The 15,070-nt window shown below is 41.9% G+C and overlaps 1 protein-coding gene across 1 annotated transcript in view; it reads right to left on the bottom strand.

The window, feature by feature from the left end:
- Positions 1-7,898, bottom strand: part of LOC126253083 (protein Skeletor, isoforms D/E-like) — a 316,336-nt gene extending 308,438 nt beyond the window's left edge. Inside the window, exon 1 of the mRNA XM_049954182.1 lies at positions 7,825-7,898. Coding sequence (XP_049810139.1) covers positions 7,825-7,882 — 58 coding nt within the window. The 5' untranslated portion in view covers positions 7,883-7,898. The remainder of the gene's footprint in view (positions 1-7,824) is intronic.
- Positions 7,899-15,070: the final 7,172 nt, after the last annotated feature.

Below are 15,070 nucleotides of genomic sequence, written 5' to 3'. Positions count from 1 at the left end.
CGCGTAACTGCGAGAGGCTCTGCGGGTTAGCGCTGCGAGAACTGCCTTCGACGGCCCAATTAACATCGCGGGCCGGCAGTGTGAGGAATGGCTCCGCTGATGGACGCGAGGGGTGCGGCCGGCCGGAGTCGAAGGAAAAGGCGTCCCCGTCGGAGGAATGCAGGCGAGATGCCGCTCGCGGCTCGCCCGGGGCGGGGCGGAATTCTGCGCACGCCTACCGCACTCTTACCGCTAGGCGGGACCTTGAGCGGTCGGGTTCGTCGCTCGGCTGGTGCGCTAAACAGGACCGCTTAACGGCTGCGAAGGAACCGGCGTGAGACCTGGCACGTCACAGGCTGACCAGCCATTTCCCACGCGTGCCGCTCTCAGAGAGTCTATAGCTGCAAAGAGGAGCACTTAGTGGCTGTTGTTTTTACAGTAGACTGCACTGTCGCGAGTGAGTGTATAGTGTTATAAGATCGCAAGTCGGACAACGTGTTCCGAGACCTGGCTCTCATCTTCACGCAAAATCTGTATTACTAAACGGTTGAAACGATCACCAGGTCGTAGTCGCTGGTCGCCTATCCAACGCCTTACAGGAGCAATAAAAATTTGATTTTCAGTGTTTCATCTGATTATCAATCCGCCTCGGTAACTGCAGGGCAGTTTGCAATCGCAGTTTTTTTGCGATTTCGGGCCGGACCGGAGATTTTCTCCACTTGGGGACTGGGTGTTGTGTTGTCCTCATCTTCGTATTGTAATTTTTTTTGAGTCATCAGTCACCTGACTGGTTAGATGCGGTCCACCGCTAATTCATCTCCTGTGCCAAACTTGTCATCTCAGGGCAGCAGTTGCAACCTACATCTTCAATTATTTCCTTGTTCTATCCGAGTCTCTATATTCCTATACAGTTTTCACCCCTAACTGAGACGAAAATCACTTGTATGGTACCACGTGACTAGTCAAGGCCTATGTAACGTCATACCAGGATACGGCTTGTCCGTCATGAATCTTCTGAATTGTAAAAAACTGTCTTACTGTTGAGATGGATGAATGGGCACGTAAGCCAATATATACAATCCATCTCTACAGGGGAAAGACAATACGACAATTCGACAATTCAGAATATATATATATATATATATATATATATATATATATATATATATATATATATAAAATGTGTGTGTGTACCGTTGGCTCTGAGCACTATGGGACTTAACGTCTGAGGTCATCAGTCCCCTAGAACGTGGAACTACTTAAACCTGGAATGAGATTTTCAATCTGCAGCGGAGTGTGCGCTGATATGAAACTTCCTGGCAGATTAAAACTGTGTGCCGGACAGAGGCTCGAACTCGGGACCTTTGCCTTTCGCGGGCACCGAGTTCGAGTCTCGGTCCGGCACACAGTTTTAATCTGCCAGGAAGTTTCGATACTTAAACCTAACTAACCTAAGGACGTCACACACATCCATGCCCGAGGCAGGATTCGAGCCTGCGACTGTAGCGATCTTGCGGTTCCAGACTGAGCGTCTAGAACCACTCGGCCACACTGGCCGGCACCCTTGTTTTAATTTTACTTATGTTCACCTTATAATCTTTTCTCACGACACAATCCACTTCGTTGAACAAATGTTCTAAGTCTCTTGCCAACTCTGACACAGTTATCATGTTGTCTCCTCTGCTTCTTCAATTTCTTCTTCTTCTGCATTTCAAGGTTTACGCAATAGTGCCTGTTCCGTCTTCTCTCTTCACAATCGCCATGCCCTGTGAATTCCCTCTTCTTGAACTATAATTACGTTTCCAAATTTCTCCTTAGTTAACATTCCTGCTAAAACATAGCTCATTTTTAATGTAGATAAACGCAGTACATTGTCTATGGACAAGATAAAGAAGCCAACGGTATCTGGTACTATGATTAGTGGTTAATTTCTGGAGCCTCTCACGTATTATCAATACCTAGTGGCAATGGTGCGTACCAGTATGATCAAGGATGGACTCGTACAATGAGCAATAGAAATGACGGTTGCAAGACATAAATTACTCTAGAGGATTCTGGGAAAGAATGGTGTATCTTTAAAGGGACCTACATACAAGACGCTAATGGAATCTAGTCTAAGTGCTGTTGGCCACGCAACGATGTGGTGCAGTGCTAAAACACTGGGCTCGCATTGGGAGGACAGCGGCTCAAATGTCCGTTCAGTCATCCAGATCGAGGTTTTTCCCAATTTTCTTCAATTGCTATAGCTGGATGCTAAGGTGGTTCCGTTGATTGTGACACGGCCGATTTATTTCGTCATCTCTCTCACATCTGAGAATGTGTTCAGTCTCTAATGATCACGTCGTCGACGGTACGTTACACCCTAATATTCTTCCTCCTCTGCTTCTAAATTTTTGTACAGCGTTTTTGATCTTTGTAAAGTACATCCACAGCAGAGGTCGAACGAATACAGAGACAAAATGCTAGGTTCGAAAAGGTCAGTGTAGTCCACACGAAATTCTAACAGAAATGCTCGGGAATCTTAAACGGAGACATTTGAAGAATGGCGACGTCGTCCTCGTGAAACCATGCCGTATAAATCCTGTGACTGAATGTTCAGTGTTGACTGTGCAACAAAAATGTTGTCTTCATCATTTTAGGATCGTGGCATGAGACGTTAAGGCGGTCACACACGTAACTGCATGTTTCACAAGCATGCTTGCGCAAGCATGCTCAAATTCTTCTCGCCTCCACGCGGTTCAAGCACGCCTGTACAAACATCAGTTTGGTTACCATAAAATGTCGAGCTCAAATGACGATGCAATACCTTTGGCAGCCTTTATGCTTGTGTTACGAAATAAAAACAAAAGAGGAAACGTGACATGTGGAGTAAAGTGTTGTGAAAGATACTAAAATATTATTTCCATGCTAACTATTCTGGCTTTGCTGTTTTCCTTGTCTTGTTCTCTGTATAGTACTACATTCCTCGGCTTGTCCTACATTACAGAACAATATTTGTACAGAATGTATTATCGCAGGACTAAATAAAAATTAAATCAAGTCACTGACGAGTGCTTACACAAGCCTCTCTATTTTTGGTACGCACGCTCAGGCATGCACACTGATGAACGCTTGCACAAACATACATAAATGAAATTCGATCAAGCTGCTTTCACAGTCCTGATCCTTACGCAAATTTATCCTGCACACTCAAGCATGTTTGCGCAAGCACGCTCGCTGTTTATAGAACTATACCAGTTTCTGGCAGCAGCGATTCAAAGAACGTGGTACAACGATCTTCACGCTGTAGTGTCACAATGTTCAGCTTAGTAGTCACTACAGTGAGTAGCTATCTCGGCTTCCCACTTCCCAAATTTGCTAATGAGTGCTTCGCTGTACATTCACTAAACTAATTTTATGAAAAATCGATCCGCTTGCTAAAAAGTTATTTATTTTGCTTAAGTGGAGTGAGAACTTTTTAGTAAGTGAAGCGGTCATCCATCAATTCATTACATAGGTGCGGAGCAGCAACGCTCTCCAAGGATGGAGCAGTTCATAACGTCACGTAGACATTTGGCAGGTTTAGCATTACGAAAGAACTGAGTGAAAGGAACCCAGTATTTACTAGCTAAGGTAATTTTCGTTTCTACTCATACTAACTTACACATATCTCTAAGGTGAGTTGAATATAAGCCGTATGGAATGTATGAATAAGGGGCTTGATGCACATAGTTTTGCCTTTCTACGACAGATATATAACGTTTTAAAGGATGTCATTTTAAGGTTTAATGTGTAGTAAGTACCAGGACATTTGAGACGGAACGTAAACTCGTATTGCACAAGGACGAGACAATTTATATATCCGATCTTTTCGAATGAACTGTTCCGATGTTGGTCTTGCTTGGCTTAGCAAAAAACAGTATATCAAAATCTTAATGCTTGAGCATTAAACAGCAAACGAAAGTTTTGTTTCACAGCTCTAACAGTGTGCCGGAGAGGGACACAAACCTCGTTTAGATTCCCATTCCGCTGCAGAGTGCATGTTCGATTCTGGAAGTGAAAAGAATACTATCAACTGGAAAAATAGAGGTCTGACATCGCTTCAACTTTTGAAGATCAGGTTTCTGTCGTCAGGGATTTGAGAAATTAGTGACAGGTTCCTGTAGCTGCTTACGTAAGCCTATCGAAAATACCGAAGAGTATCGTGGTGCTCTTGTCATATTACTTGGTAGTGTCCTCGGCAGCAGCATTTCCATATACCGGAAAATGTTTATCGTAAATGACATCTCACATTACCCACTCGCTGTGGATCATCAGACAGTCTGTAGAAGAGGGTTTCAGACTTAATGGAAAACTTAACTGACCACAGCAACACTACACAAGTGGTAACTTTCCTCAGAGGAAGCCTTCGGTCTAATACAGATGCTTTACCGAGTCAGCTGTGTCCGTCAGATGTCCAACTGCCGTTCGTACAGATGAATAAATAAAAAGATCCGAAGCAATTTTTGGTAAACAAGAAGTGTTTGATAGTTTTTGTTGGCTACATTTCAGTGTTAGTTTATTGTTGTACCTGCTGAATGGTTCCAGCAACATGATGTGTGTTCAGCACGTATCCCTTTTCTGCGAGAATTTAAATTAAAATGTGTGTTTCAAATATGTAAGATGAGAAAGGTAAGCCACTGAAAAAAACTGATAGATGCACAAAAAACATGAAATGTTTCATATAGTACGGTCACGAAGACAGACAATTAGTTCATTTTCCGAAAAATCCAATTAACAGTTACTTTTATTTAATTGTTGCCTAAGGATATATTTACGTAGTTACTTAAGGCAATTCCATCAAACAGATCTTAGACATAACGTATACTGACAATAAGTAATGATCGATTTTCTCACTGGTCCCTATTTCCGGTACTACTGCCTTCCGAATACATTTCGTGTATAATGAAGTTGAGTGCCTGATGTAATAGGAACATAAAATAATTGCACAGGAAACTGGAATGATGAACAACAGACCCAGCAGAAGTCGCCATTATCCTTTTTGATACTATTCACTCCCAGAACTTTGTTATGGCGTGAGGCATATTTTTCTGGGTTCATTTCCTCTACATATTCACGAAATAAATACGCCGTTCTGTTCAATTTTTTGCAAATTGACTGACAGATTACTAGTTAAATGCTCTACACTTACGTGTTTCATCTGAAAGTAGTCCGGTTTATAATCATGTTGTTCCTGTTAAAGATTCTTCAGTTACGACTTCGAATGGTTTCCTCAAATCACTTTAAGAAAACTACGTGATGTTGCGTTCAGTAAATCCCTATGAATTTATGCAGCTACGCTGCATCTGTCTTTTAAATGACATTGATGACACCAGATCCTCAGACTCTCACCATCCCTTTCGTTTATCACACCTTCAAAGGCATGTAGTGTCCGTATTTCAGGGTCTTGTGATAGTTGCGCCTAAAACTAGTTTCCATTTATTTTCTCGAGTATATGCTTCTGTAATATGTGAGCAATGGAAAATTTAGTCGATATAGAGAATGCCCCATACGTATACAGTGATTTCAAACAGTGAATTCTCTGCAGATAGTCACAGTTACCGAACATGAAATTTCGCGCGTTAGCGTACTATGACGAATGCGACTAATTATGATATTCAAGAAATTTTCTTCCTGCAGTAACACGAAAATAAGGACTGCAATTCGTGCAGTTTCCATGCAGTCTACAACATGGCAGAAGAGTGATACAAAATCATTTCACAAACTACTCTCCTTTGCACATTACTGTGATGAGAACACAACCTGTTGCAAGCTACGTCGTAGCGAAGAGTAAAAAAGAGAAAGTGGAACTATGGCGTGGCCACTCAGTGTTGGTGGTAAGTATATTACACAATGAAAATACTTTGATATCACCACTTGGAGCAAAACACGGTTTCCTCTATTTTGCCCTAACCTACGCGAGTTTCGGTACAGTAGTGCTATCATGAGTGGGTATTGTGGTTTCTAGGCGAGGTATGCTAGAAGCTAAATGTATAATCGTAGATACGAACATTTTGGATTTTGCCGAGAATGTTTACAAGACCGATATCTCGGTTTTAAATTTATATTTGTATGAGACGGTCTGTTTTAGTTTTTGCAGGCATTTTTATCTTTAGTTTGCTGAGATGTACATGTAGACGTGGAACTAAGGTACGAGTCTTGTAAATATTCAACGAAAAGAACTATTCCTTCTGTTTCTATTCATGTAACGTGTCTTGTTTTAAAACAAAATAACTGTTTCAAATATAAAGGAACCGCACTGACATTTGTACACATGTCCCGTAATTTTATAGGCGAAAGGAAAGAATAAACTGTGTGTGAATCAGAGTGGTGACCTCACAGTATTTTATTACCAAACAAACATGAAGAAGCTAAATCAGTGGCTTACAAAGTTCCCAGAAATGTCGACATTACTAAAAATTCTGTGCTAAAGTAGGCCACTTTGCTTAGGTACTTCATATTCTTAATGTTAGGACGGAGATGTTGAGATAGTGCGGTATCTGAAGTATAGAAGAAAGAGTGAAGATAGAATCCATTGCGTCGTTGAGCAAATGCTCAACTGTAGAACTTGAGGGAGGGAAAAAGCTACGCCTCTACATCTAAGTCTACATGTACTCCACAAGCGACTGTACAGTGAATGTCAGAGGGTACATCGCACCAATTTTATCAATTATGTTTTATTCTGCAGACGCAAACTGAGGATGGGAAAAATGATAATCTGTATCTCTCTGAAAGCACCCTGATCTCATTTATCTTATTCTCATGGCCGTTACGCGAGATATACTACTGTGAAAACATAATGGCAGCACGGTGTTCTTCGAATGCAGTTTCTCTAAATTGATCCAATAGGGCTTCGCGACAACTACGTCATCTTTCTTCCAAAGATTCCCATTTAAGTTCACCGAGCATTTCCGTTACACTTTAGTATGAGCTGTAGACACCTATTACGATCCTAGCATCGCGCTCGTGAATCCGTTCGATTGTTGTCGTGCCAATTTGATAAGGACTCCGAAAATTGCATCAGTACTCTAGAATTGGTCGCACTAGCAGTTCCCTTTACAGGTGCAGTCGATCCCCACCGACCCCACCCAGTACAACTAAGACTTCCGTTCGCCTAATACTAATTTTACGAGATCGTTTCATTTCATATCACTTCTTACTGTTACCCCATATACTTACACGATGTGAAGTGCTCAAGATGTCCAGCACTAATATTGTACCCAGATGTTATTGGTTATTTCTCTTTATTATAAATATTGTCTTATATTTGTCTACATTTAGAGGGAGTTGCCATTCATTACACAAAACAGAATTTTAGTCTAAGTTTTTTGCAACTCCGAACTTTAATCCAACGACGACGCCTCACTCTGCACACCAGAATCGTTAGCGAGCCATCTTACAGTGCTGCTAATCCTATCTGATAGAGTGGTTTTGTATATTATGAGTATTATAGGGCCTATTACGGTTCCCTGGGGCACACCCCATATTCGCAGCCCAATATACAACGCTTCCGAAGAAATTTCCAAATTATTCGTCTATATTGGCTTACGGAAACAATGGAAAATATAAATGGTGAAGAATGGATGGGGCTTCGAATCCCACTTCTCCAGAAAGAAGGGAACGAGTGGCTAACTATCTTTACGTAATCCTATGACAAGTTCCAGTAGTCGGCTTCTATTGCAGATTTCACCCTTCCAGTTTAGCACTGAGTCCTAAGTTTGCCACATAGGTTGGGATACAGAGCGGGTGGCTAGGGCGACTACTGTAACTGTGGGACGGACGGCACGGGAGCACTGGCGCAGGCCCCGGCTGGCGGCTTGGACTCACCGAGGGCGGCAACTGCGAGCAGCAGCCGCAGCAGCAGCTTGCACGTGTGGGCCTCCATCTCCGGCCTGCCAGTCTCTCTGGTCACAACTGAGCGCCGCCTCCCGTGTCGACCGCTCTTGTAGGACAAGTTGGAGGAACACAGCCCCCACTCCGTCCCCCTCCCCCTCCTCCCTACACCCGCGACCTACTAGCCACACCGCCGACGTCGGCTCGCGGCTCTCTCCACCTGCGAGCAGCCGCAGGTAAACAAACTGTCCACGCTGATTACGCCGATGGACCTTCCGTATCCGCGCGCACAGCGTGCCCAACGGGCGATCTGACTCCGGGAGGAGAGCTGAAACCATTTCGTGATGGGAGCCCTCAGTGGCTTCCAAGATGTAGAATTCGAGCTATTCTGTGGAATCTAACATGTGACACATCGTGGTCTTCAGTCAAAGACTACTTGACACAGCTGTGCTCCCTAGACTATGGTGTGCAACACTCTTCATATCTGAATAACTACTGCAATATGAATTACCCTTAAAGCTACTTATTGTCGTAAAGCCTTGGTCACCCTCCACACTTTACCGCCACTCTTCCCTCCAAAATTAATGATTCATTGATACGTCAGGATTTTCCTTATAAATCGATCTCACCTCTTCTGCAAAATATGGTTCAAATGGCTCTGAGCACTATGGGACTTAACATCTGAGGTCATCAGTCCCCTAGAACTTAGAACTGCTTAAACCTAACTAACCTAATGACATCACACACATCCATGCCCGAGGCAGGATTCGAACCTGCGACCGTAGCAGTCGCGCGGTTCCGGACTGAAGCGCCTATAACCGCTCGACCACCGCGGCGGGCCATGTCTTCTACATCTACATGTATACTCTGCAAATCACACTTACCTGCCTTGCAGAGGGTCCTTCACAATAATTCTCTATTACCCCACTCTCGTGCAGACCGAGGAAATGGCTCTGAGCACTATGGGACTTAACTTCTGAGGTCATCAGTCCCCTAGAACCACTTAAACCTAACTAGCCTAAGGACATCATACACATCCATGCCCGAGGCAGGATTCGAACCTGCGACCGTAGCGGTCGCACGGTTCTAGACTGTAGCGCCTAGAACCGCTCGGCCACTCCGGCCGGCGCAGACCCAGGAAAAAATGAACATCTATAGCTTTCTGTGCAAGCTCTGATTTCCCTTATTTATTCTAATGATCGTTTCTCTCGGCATCAACAAAATATTTCTCATTCGGAGGAGGAAGTTGGTGTTTCAAAATTCGTGACGCCTTTGTTTTAATGATACCCTCCCCAAATCCAGTATCCTGTCAGTGTCACACTCTCCCCTATTTCGCGATAATACTAAACGTGATGCTCTTCTATTACCTTTGTCGATGTACTCCTTTAATCCTATCTGGTAAGGATCCCAGACCGGACAGCAGTACGCCAAAAGAGGGCGGAAAAGCGTAATGTAGACGGTCTCCTTAGTAGATCTATTACATTTTCTAAGCGTTCTGCCAATAAAACGCCGTCTTTGGTTTGCCTTCCCGATAACATTTTCTATGTGTTCTTTGCAATTTAAGTTGTTCGTAACTCTAATTCCTAGATATTTGGTTGAATTTACGGCCTTTAGATTTGACTAATTTATCGCGTAACCGAAGTTCGACGGATTTCTTTTAGCATTCATGTTGATGACCCCACACTTTTCGTTGTTTACGGTCAATTGCCAATTTTCGCACCACACAGATATCCTTTCTAAATCGTTTTGTAATTTCTTTTGATAGTCTGATGGCTTTACCAGACGATAAACGACAGCATCATCTGCAAACAACTTAAGACAGCTGCTCAGATTGTGCCCCAAATAGTTTATGTAGACAAGTAACACTAGAGGGCCCATAACACTACCTTGGAGAAAGCCAGAAATCACTTCTGTTTTACTCGATGACTTTCCTCTCTGACAGGGAATCACGAATCCAGTTGCATAACTGAGACGATATTCGATAAGCACGCAATTTCACTACAAGCCGCTTTTGTGGTACAGTGTCAAAAGCCTTATGGAAATCTATAAATACGGTATCGGCTTGAAATCCTTTGTCAATAGCACTCAACACTTCGTGTAAGTAAAGAGCTAATTGTGTTTCACAAGAACGATGTTTTCTAAATTCGTGTTGACTGTGTGTCCATAGACCGTTCTTTTCAACGTAATTCATTATTTTAGATACAATATATGTTCGAAAATTCTGCTGCATACCAACGTTAATGATATGGGCCTGAAATTCAGTGGATTACTCTTACTACCTTTCTTGAACAGTCCTGTGATCTGGCAACTTGCGTCTTTGGTACGGATCTCTCGTCGAGCGAGCGGTTGTATATGATTGTTAAGTATGGAGCTATTGCATTAGTATACACTGAAAGGAACCAAATTGGTATATAGTCTGAACCGGAAGGCTTGCTTTTATTAAGTGATTTAAGTTGCTTCACTACTTCGAGGATATCTGTTTCTAAGTTACTCACGTTGCCAGCTTTTAGTCAAGTTGTACAATACGTTCCCTTTATTCCCAGTTCATTGTTGACTGTAACAGCGTTTCTCAACCTTCATTTGGGGCACACCAAAGTAGGTTTAAAACTTTCGCGACTCCAATACATACTTTATTTTTCCTAGATACGAAGAAGCAAAGACACAAAGTAAATACAATACATTTTTTATTGTGGAATGACTGTGAGATACAAATTTTACATATTTATTACTCCAAGAAACGATTTGGTGATAAATTTTTTGTATTGTAGATGTTTTATCTACTGAAGATTAGAAGAGGTGAAAAATCACGCGCCACACGTGAGATGTGTGTTGCCATGACACGGCGCCTGAGAAAAGCTGGACTGGAATATATTGTTTGAAATTCTGAAGGTACCAAGGATAAAATTCAGGGATCGGAAGGTTATATATAACTTTCATAGAAGACAGACTGCAGTTATAAGAATTACAAGACACGAAATGGGAAGCAGTAATTGAAAGGAGTGAGACGGGGTTATATCCTATTCCCGATTTTATTCAGTCTTTAATATTTTTTTTGTGGGATCTAAAATTTAAAAAAACCTCTCTCACACCGGCCTGATTTAGCTTCACTGATCAGGACAGTAAAAACATGCGTTTATTAAGGGAATTTTCATTCACAAAGCAGGCTTATCACATTCACACAGTTCAATACTGTTCTATCCTGATTAAATTGAGCTTATCTTAAATTCCGTAAGGCAGTGAAGCAATTTCGCAGTCTCGGTGCGACGAAAATTGTCAGTCGATCTCCTGAAAACATTTGTAATAATTATTAACCTTCGGTGATCACATGGAGATTTGCTGGTAAGACCGTGTTAGCCTATTTATTTGAAGTAATAAACTGGATATCTTGAGCATACAAAACGGCAGGTTCGTCCAGTGTAAATCAGACGTTCCCCACTGATCCCGTGCAACACAGCGCAGTAAGCAGACACTGTCAATAATAATCAGTTAAATAATACGCGAACACACTTACTTTAGTTCATGTATTAAATTCCTTCTCAAACAGAATCTCATCAAGATGGCGACTAGCTCAACAATACATACATATACATCCTCCTTCTTTCACGGCTAATCGGCAAGATCTCCTTCATTCTTTTCATTAGAGAAAACATAGATAGCAGAGAAGCTATTCCATGGAGTAAGTGGACGCTCCAGGGATTAATAGGGCTTGAAACTACTTTGCATTGATAATCATCGTATATTAAAGTTTAGGAATCGGTAAGATAAGAAGAGATATTTCGGGATTTGTACTGAGTTATATAATTTATAAAATTTCTGAAAATATCGCGGAGAGACCGCTGCAAGAGACATTACAAGTCTTTACATTGAACGGGCAGTGAGGGAAACCAAAGATAATTTTTGAAGGCACTGGAGCTCACGAAGAAGAAATAGAAACTTTGAGGTTTGCTAATGACATCTTAATTCTATTATAAACAGCAAAATACATACAACAGCAGTTGAACGAAATGAAAAGCAGTTATAGGATGAACATCAACAGAAGTTGGGCATGGGTAATGAGATGTACACGAATTAAATCAAGCGATGCTGAGGGAATTAGGTTAGGAAATGTGACACTAAAAATAGTCGATGATTTTTGCTGTTTGCACAGTAAAATAACTGACGATGGCTGGAGCAGAGAGGAAATAAAATCCAAACTGGCAATAGCAGGGAAAGCATTCTGAAAATGAGAATTTTTCAGATCGAATATAAATTTTGTGTTGGACTGTCTTCTGAAGGTATCCGTATGGAGTATAGCCCTGTGCAGAAGTGAGCATAAAGAGTTCGGAGAAGAAAACAGAAGCTTTCGAATTGTGGTGCAATAGAAGAATTTTGAAGATTAGATACGTAGATCGCATAAGGAATGATTAGGGACTGATTCCAAAATACATTTATGGCACAACTTGAGTAATAGAAGGCCTTGATCGATAAGACACGTTCTGAAGCATTAACGAATCGTCAGTTTGCCACTGGAGGGAAATGTGTAGGGGTAGAAATTCTAGACGGAGGAAGGGGATGAGTGGACAGAGCAGGTTCAGATGGATATAGGTTGCAGTAGTTATTCTGAGATAATGAGGCTAACACAGGACAGAGTAGTGTGAAGAGCTGCAGCATACAGTCTCCGAACTGAAGACCGCAACAACAACCTCTTCCCTCTTAGTTATTCGATGTACCTATATAACTTACAGCGTTCTCCTGTAGCAGCACATTTTACAAGGTTATATACTCTTTTTGTCTGCTGAACCGCCTGCTATCCATATTTCACCTCCATACAGCGCCATACTTATAACAAGTACTTTCCGAAAGGTTTACTGACAGTGAAATTTGCATATAATGTTGAAAAGTAATGTGATACTATATAGACCTGGATGACAATTATGAATAGGACAAGACAAACGAAAATTTCCTTCAGACCGGGACTCATGGTACTAGGTTCAAAAATGGTTCAAATGGCTCTGAGCACTATGGGACTCAACATCTGAGGTCATCAGTCCCCTAGAACTTAGAGCTATTTAGACCTAACTAACCTAAGGACATCACACACATGCATGTCCGAGGCAGGATTCGAACCTGTGACCGTAGAGGTCGCGCGGTTCCAGACTGTAGCGCCTAGAATCGCTCGGCCACATCGGCCGGCTCATGGTACTAGGGCTCGCACTTGTCGCAAGTAGTCCCCTTAAACGGTTTTTCTCTATAGGTAGATACATTTTACAATTAAATAATGAAAAAAATTACCTTTTTATTCTTAAAGCAAAATATTTTGTGAAGTGAAAATATTCACCAAGGGCATGGCACTTTTTTCAAGAGTAGCAACTTTCTTCCAGAGCAATTCACAATTTGCACATTGTTCTTATGCTCTTCTCACGAACACCGTGCCGTTCTTTACCAGATAATTTAATGAAAATATGAACATTCTGTGTATGCCAAAACCAAGATAAGACAACCAAAGTTCTTTCCTGTGTCAGAAACGTATCGTCTATAAAACATTCACACTAATACCATTCAGCTATTCGGCTTTAATTATGATTTTAAATGTAGATAGACTTGCCTAACTAATCTGCCTGTTGAAACAAAGAAAGGACCTCAAAGTGTGTGCACAACCTTGCAACTTAATCTTAGAAGTGTTGCGACTTATGAACATGAGCTCCCAGTAGTCTTACTAAGTCAAAAGTTGCTTTTTATTCCTTTAGTATTTTACACGTTTATTGCCGTGTGACAGCCGGTGGCCATAGCAGAGCCTCTCGCCTATGGACTGGACCCGGCGAGGCTGTGAAACATTCATCACTAACCAGCTTGCGACAGTTAATTGGTATGGAGTTACATGGATATAAACGCCTATATCCAGACTGGTTGATACTTGGAAGAATCTCCTTGAAGTAATCCACGCGTTTTCACCTCCAACATGACCTCCTCCTAGCCCGAATCTACATTCTATGCTGATTACAATTCTGATTTTTGTGCCATTAGCCGGTGCCACTGTAGTAGTCAAATTCGGATTAAAATAAAATTCCCTTTGCACTACAGCCGACATATTAGATCCTCCGCTAAATCCTTTAAGAATAATACCGGATTTGTCTCCTTGGAAAATTGCCCTTGGCCAGTGTCTCGGGTTCTTTATCCGACGTTTGTTTGACGATTTTTCTGGCGTTTCGCCATCATGAGTGGCTGGCAGTGTCAAAGCTTCACCCACCACTGCTGGTGGCGGATTGCAGTAGAGGGTGAAGCTTTGACACTGCCAGCCACTCATGATGGCGAAACGCCAAAAACATCGTCAAACAAACGTCGCCCGAAGAAGCCGAGGCAGGAGCCAACAGACAGTTTGTCAACAAGTGGCCAGGAAAGCCTTAACAGCTTTATCCGTCTGGCCACCACAGTGGTAGACACTCACTTCATTTTCTTCAATCTCCTTTTTTTTTCACTTGTTGCTGAGCATCCAGCACTTACAAATTGTAAAGCATTAGCTGTACTCAGCCGTTGTAATAAAATCCAAGTGTTGGTGAGCATCACGCATTGAACGGCGACCAGGAGCACCACTGTTGTTACAAGTAGGATTACCAACCCAAAATTATCAAAAGCGGGATAGTGTTTCACAAAAAGCAGATCGTTTTATAAAAAGCCTGACAACTTAATTTGGTATCAATTGTTTATATTTTAAACAGTGGATAAAAGAAGTAAACATACTCTAAATTCAATATCAGCGGAAAGTAATTCATAGGAAACTTGCTGTAACATTAAACAATGGTACTTAATTGCTACAAAAGCAATGCAGTTATCTTGAAATAATTTTCAGTCTTTTCCACTTATGTTTGCTCTTGAAGAGTATTTTTAAGGAGAATTTGTTGTTGTGGTCTTCAGTCCTGAGACTGGTTTGATGCAGCTCTCCATGCTAATCTATCCTGTGCAAGCTCCTTCATCTCCCAGTACCTACTACAACCTACGTCCTTCAGAATCTGCTTAGTGTATTCATCTCTTGGTCTCCCTCTACGATTTTTACCCTCCACGCTGCCCTCCAATGCTAAATTTGTGATCCCTTGATGCCTCAGGACATGTCCTACCAATCGATCACTTCTTCTAGTCAAGTTGTGCCACAAACTTCTCTTCTTCCCAATCCTGTTCAATATCTCCTAATTAGTTACATGATCTACCCACCTAATCTTCAACATTCTTCTGTAGCACCACATTTCGAAAGCTTCTATTCTCTTCT

Source organism: Schistocerca nitens, chromosome 4, assembly GCF_023898315.1.
Source record: "Schistocerca nitens isolate TAMUIC-IGC-003100 chromosome 4, iqSchNite1.1, whole genome shotgun sequence".
Lineage (NCBI taxonomy): Eukaryota > Metazoa > Arthropoda > Insecta > Orthoptera > Acrididae > Schistocerca > Schistocerca nitens.
The sequence above is the reverse complement of the archived record's forward strand: the minus strand, read 5'-3'. Positions and strand labels throughout refer to the sequence as shown.